Below are 5,494 nucleotides of genomic sequence, written 5' to 3' on the forward strand. Positions count from 1 at the left end.
AATGATTGTTTTAAGCTGTTATATTTTCCTTTACATATTTTCCGTTTTTCCTTCCCATCTCCCGATTACCGCTAGACTGTCTCCGTAAACATTTGTAAAATTTTCTCGGTAATGTTTTTGCCATTTTTCCTACAGGAGCGTTTAAGCGCCGTCACAGCAGCTCTACACCGACCAAGATACCGGGCAAGACGCTGAGAACGAGTGGCGGGGATAGACAGACGGTCAGCATTGAGCTGAGACAGTACGATCATTCCAAAGGTGACCACTGCTTGCTGAAACCACGCTCATGCTGCTGCGTGCTGTGCCACACACACACATGCTGTGGCTTCTTCTCCGTCTCCCTATCTCCCTCTTCGTCTCTCCTTCTCTCTCTCTGTCTCTCTGTCTGTCCATCTGACTGTTTCTCTGTCTGTACTTCATCCGTCCATCCATCCGCCCGTCCATCTGTCTTTCCATTTGACTGTGTGTCTCTCCGTCCGTCCGTCCGTCCGTCCGTCCATCCATCCGCCCGTCCATCTGTCTTTCCATTTGACTTCTGGGTGTCTGTCTGTCTATCTGCCTGTGATGCTTTAATGTACATCTTTCTCTTGCTATCTGTTATATATGTATATATATCTTTTCCTCAGGTGCATTTACATACGACAGTTTTCAACTTGGTAAGGGCCACAGGTTCTGCCTCATGCCGCTCAACAACGCCACCTGGTGTGACCTGTGCGGAGACCTAATCTGGGGATTGTTGAACAATAATTGCCTGAGATGTTACAGTAAGTGCCAGCTAGATCATTCTACATCATCTAAGGCTAGATGTTTGACCATTGACATGATTAGTATGGGACCTGGCAAATCTGGAAAGCCCTGAAAATTTTTGAGGACTATTCCTCCAGTCTGAAAGATACTAGCAAATGCGTGTGGTCCAGGGGCCAGTTGTCAGAAGCAAAATTAGTACTAACATAATGGGCCATCCTTAAAAAATTCTATGTTTGCTGTCCCCCGACCTATGATTTTTTGAGTGGGTAGGTAGGTAGGTCTTTCTTTGTGAGGCATAATAATTATTTTAAGTTTGTCCTCATGTTTGCCACACATGCTTTGTGTTTCAGTCTTAACTATGAGGAATGTAAAAAAAAAAAAAGGAACCCAAAATGTAAAAAAAAACTTGGGTCGCGGCTATTTTCGTGGGTCGGTCGGAGGACAGCAAACATATAATTTTTAAAGGATGGCCCTAGTACTAACATTAGTCCTAACATTAACTTTTTCTCGTTGATTGGGCCTCTATAGACTTCATGTGAGAACCTCGTAACTTTGCCATGTTTTTAAATGATCTACTGGAAAATAGGCCGTTACTGCGATTAGTTCTGGAAAGCTATTGAAATTGAATTCATGTTTATTGTCTGGGGAAGTTAATAAAACTCTTATTATACAAAAGTTTGTTAACTGGTAATTTATTGAGGGATGCGGTCGTACAGAGGTTGCTTTCAACTTAAAAAAACTTGTGGTCCTCTAAAATGGATCTTCTTAAACGTGAAAATCTCCTGGAGGACTCCTAGCGAAACGTGTTCTCCAGAGAGAACAGAAAATATTCTGTGCACGTCAGCAGTTGCATTAATTTCCCTCAAGTATAGCAGTTGATTAAGATTCCGTAAAGTGGCTCCACCTGGTGGAGATTTTTGTTACAAATAGCGTGTAGTGGCGTTACTATATTTTTTATTGGAGTTGGAGCGATTATAAGCGGAAGGCCAGGAATGTGTGAGCCTTTCAAAAAAAGTGTTGTTAAAAATTGAGTCTTTCATTAACTTCCTTCGATACTCGTTGCCTTGGTACCACCCTGACATTTACTTTGCCCCGAAAAAAAATCAACTTACTGGATTATTGTGAGGGTGGAGTTACTTACTACTCAAGCGTACACTGCTCAATTGTTTTGACATCAGCTCTCTGTTTCTCAGCGGCTCATTTTTTACCGTTTTCCTTGCTGTGTCTACCAGCTTTACTTCCATGGATTTGGCGCTTGGATTATTTCAATCCGGCAGAGGTACAGGAACCTTGGTTACTGCTCAGTGCTGACGCGGCAGCAGAGTGAGAGAGTCAGAGCAGCGCGCGCGGGTGTTGTGTTTCAGGGATCGTCTGTCTGTCTGTCCGTCGTCATGGTGAATTAGGACACATTCACGCAAACACTGCACTTCGTCCGATGCTTGAATGCGAAATGGCATGGAGCGAGTGAAGACCTATATACATGTATACACAGGAACCAAGGAGGTGAGGGGTGTATGTGTGAGGGGATATCTATATATTTATACATGGGAGGGGGTGTATGTGTGAGGGAAGGGATTATATATAAATATATATATATTTATATACTAACATATAAAATAAATGTATATTAGTATATATTCTAATTTAATACTATATCAGGGGTAATTAATGGCCACTATCTTGTATGTCATTTTTCATGTCTTTATTTATTTATATATATATATACTAATATATACGTGCGTGTATTATTACGTGCCAGAAGAGATCTATGAATGTAAACATGGGGTCAAGAGCTAATAATACCTTTTATTAGTATTATAGGTATTATTAGCTCTTTATGGGGTGTATATGTGAGGGACAAGATGATATATTAATTTATATATAGTATAAAAAAAATTTTTTATGTATACATGTATTATGTATATATATTAATAAATATTATATATAAGATAATACTATACTATATATATATATACGGGGTGGTATATACGTGTGAGAAGAGATCTATGAATGTAAAACATGGGGTGTATATCTAAGGGGAGTTGGTAGAGAAGAGATAGTAAGTGTAGGAGGTGACAGAAGGGATAGTAAGTGTAGGGAGGTGACAGAAGAGATAGTAAGTGTAGGGAGGTGACAGAAGAGATAGTAAGTGTAGGGAGGTGACAGAAGGACATAGTAAGTGTAGGGAGGTGAACAAGAATGTATAAGTAAGTAGTAAGGGTAGGTGAAGAAGAGAATACGTAGTGAGGAGGCTGACAGAAGAAGAATAAGTAAGTATGTAGGGAGGTAGACAGAAGAGATAGTAAGTGTAAGGGAGGTGAACAAAAGAGCTAGTAAGTGTAGCGGAAGGTGACAGAAGCAGATATGTAAGTTGTAGGAGGTGTCAGAAGAGATAGTTAGTTGTACGGGAGGTGACAGCAAGAGCATAGTAAGTGTAGGGCAGGTGACTAGCAATATACGTGGGCCGTGGGTGTGGACAGTTAGATAAGAGCCGAAGTGACACGCACCAAAAAACACGCCGTGACAAACATGCGCCACGCACCAGCACGCACACGCACCGAGGCGCAAGAACATCAACGCACAGCAGTAAACCGCTCATATACTGTCCATCCAGTCCATCATGCATGCGCCTATAAACACTGAGCACAAGAGCCAGAGAGAGAGAGAGAGACGACGAGAGAGAGAGAGAGAGAGAGAAGAGAAGAGGAGGGGGGAGAGAAAGTGGCGTGCTGTGTGTGTGTGTGCTGTGGCGTGCGTGGCGTGCGCTGCGTGTGTGTGTGTGTGTGTGTGCGTGGCGGCCGTGCAGTGCGCTGCGTGCCGGCGTGCGTGACGTGCGTGGCGTGCGTGCCTGATAGGCGTGCGTGCGTGCGTCGGCGTTATGTCTGTGTGTGTGTGTGTGTGATGTGTGTGTGTGTGTGTGTGTGTGTGTGGTGCATGTGTGTGTGTGTTGTGTGTGTCGTGTGCTGTGTGTGTGTGTGTGTGTGTGTGTGGTCGTGTGTGGTGGTGTGTTGTGTGATCGTGTAGTGTGTGTGTGTGTGTGACAGAGAGAGAGAGAGAGAGAGAGAGAGAAAGAAAGAGAGAGAGAGCGAAAGAGAGAGCAGAGAGAGAGAGAGAGAGAGAAGAGAGAAGAAAGAGAGAGAGAGAGACGAGACAGAAGACAGAGAGAGAGAGAGAGAGAGCAGAGACGAGCATGAGCCAGCAGAGAGAGAGAGAGCAGAGTGAGAAAGAGAGAGAGAGAGAGAGAGAGAGAGAGAGAGAGCAGCAGAGAGACGAGAGAGAGAGATAGAGGAGCAGCAAGAGAGAGAGAGAAAGAGAAAGAGAAAGAGAAAGAGCAGAGAGAGAGAGAGAGAGAGAGAGAGAGAGAGAGAGAAGTGTGTGTGGTGCGTGGCGTGCCACGATGCAGTAGCGTGCCGGTGCGTGCGGTGTTGTGTGTGCAGTGTCTGTGTGTGATGTCGTGTCGTGTGTGAGTAGAGAGAGAGAGACGAGAGAGGGAGAGAGAGTGTGTGAGTGTTCGAGAGAGAGAGTAGAGAGAGCAGAGAGAGAGAGACGAGAGAGAAAAGAGAGTAGAGAGAGACCGAGAGATAGAGAGGGAGAGAGAGAGAGAAGAGAGAAGAGCGAGAGAGAGAGAGAGAGACGAGAGAGAAGAGAGAGCAAGAAGAGAGAGAGAGAGCACGAGAGAGAACAGAGAGAGAGAGAGAGAAGAGAGAGAGAGAGAGAGAGACGAGATTGCATACCGAAAAACTAAAGAGAGGAAAGAAGAGAGAAAGAGAGCAGAGAGAAGACGAGAGCGAGAGCAGAGATTGTGCCACTAGCGAAAAATTTAAAAAGAGAGAGATGAAAGAGAAGTTTCTTCCCCCTCCTTGCCTTCCATGCTCCCCGCGTTGTGTTGAGTTATTGTTGGCTGAACGCCGCGCACCCCTTGAGGGCCAGCTGCACGACTGCTTCTCTCTCATCCTGTCCTGCTCATGTACTCTCATCCGTCTCTCTACCTCTCCTCTCCTCTCTCTCCTCTACTCTACTCATTCTCTACTCCTCTCTCTCTCTCTCTCTCTCCTACTCCCNCTCCTCTCTCTCTCTCTCTCTCTCTCTCTCTCTCTCTCTCTCTCTCTCTTCTTCTTTCTCTCTCTCTCTCTCTCTCTCTCTCTCTCTCTCTCTCACTCACTTTCCCTCTCTCTCTCTCTCTCTCACTCCCCTCTCTCTCTTTCGTCGCATCTCAAACGTTGCCTTCTAACACTGCCAACCTCGCACCTATTTTCGAACGCAGCACAAGTGTTTTCGCGCGGGCTTGCTGGCGGTACGGGCAGGAACCAGGAAGAGGTGCTGGCCTTGTAACAGTTGTTCGAGAATACAGACGCTAAGACCAGCACTGTATCCGGCGCGTGCTGACCTTTCCGTGACCTCTGCCCCGTGACGTCACGCGCAGCATCCGGTCGCGCGCGATTCGGGAATTTTTCCCCTCGGCTTTGATTGCCGTTGATTCGGGGAGGGGAGGTTGGGCGCTTCCGTTTTGCTAGGGAACTGTCTGTGTTTATGTGTGCGTGCCTGCTGAAGCTGCAGAGGCTGTGAGTCATGGGTGCCTACTGAAGCCACTAGCAATGTGATCCAGGATTGCTGGAAATAGTTGTGAGTGATGCACACAGCAACACTGTCGTCATGTATATTCTATTATGTAGTAGTATAGTATGTAGGATTACATTATGTAGATTATATTATGTAGTAGTATAGTATGTATATTATATTATGTAGA

At 45.3% G+C, this 5,494-nt stretch overlaps 1 protein-coding gene across 1 annotated transcript in view; it reads left to right on the forward strand.

Annotated features, from left to right (window-relative positions):
• Window positions 1-133: 133 nt before the first annotated feature.
• LOC106818054 (ras association domain-containing protein 5-like) overlaps window positions 134-5,494 on the forward strand; it is a 29,174-nt gene continuing 23,813 nt past the window's right edge. The window contains exons 1-2 of the mRNA XM_014822773.1: window positions 134-258; window positions 627-764. Of these exons, the coding sequence (XP_014678259.1) occupies window positions 680-764 (85 nt within the window). The 5' untranslated portion in view covers window positions 134-258; window positions 627-679. The remainder of the gene's footprint in view (window positions 259-626; window positions 765-5,494) is intronic.

This window comes from Priapulus caudatus, unplaced genomic scaffold, assembly GCF_000485595.1.
Source record: "Priapulus caudatus unplaced genomic scaffold, Priapulus_caudatus-5.0.1 Scaffold1999, whole genome shotgun sequence".
NCBI lineage: Eukaryota > Metazoa > Priapulida > Priapulimorpha > Priapulimorphida > Priapulidae > Priapulus > Priapulus caudatus.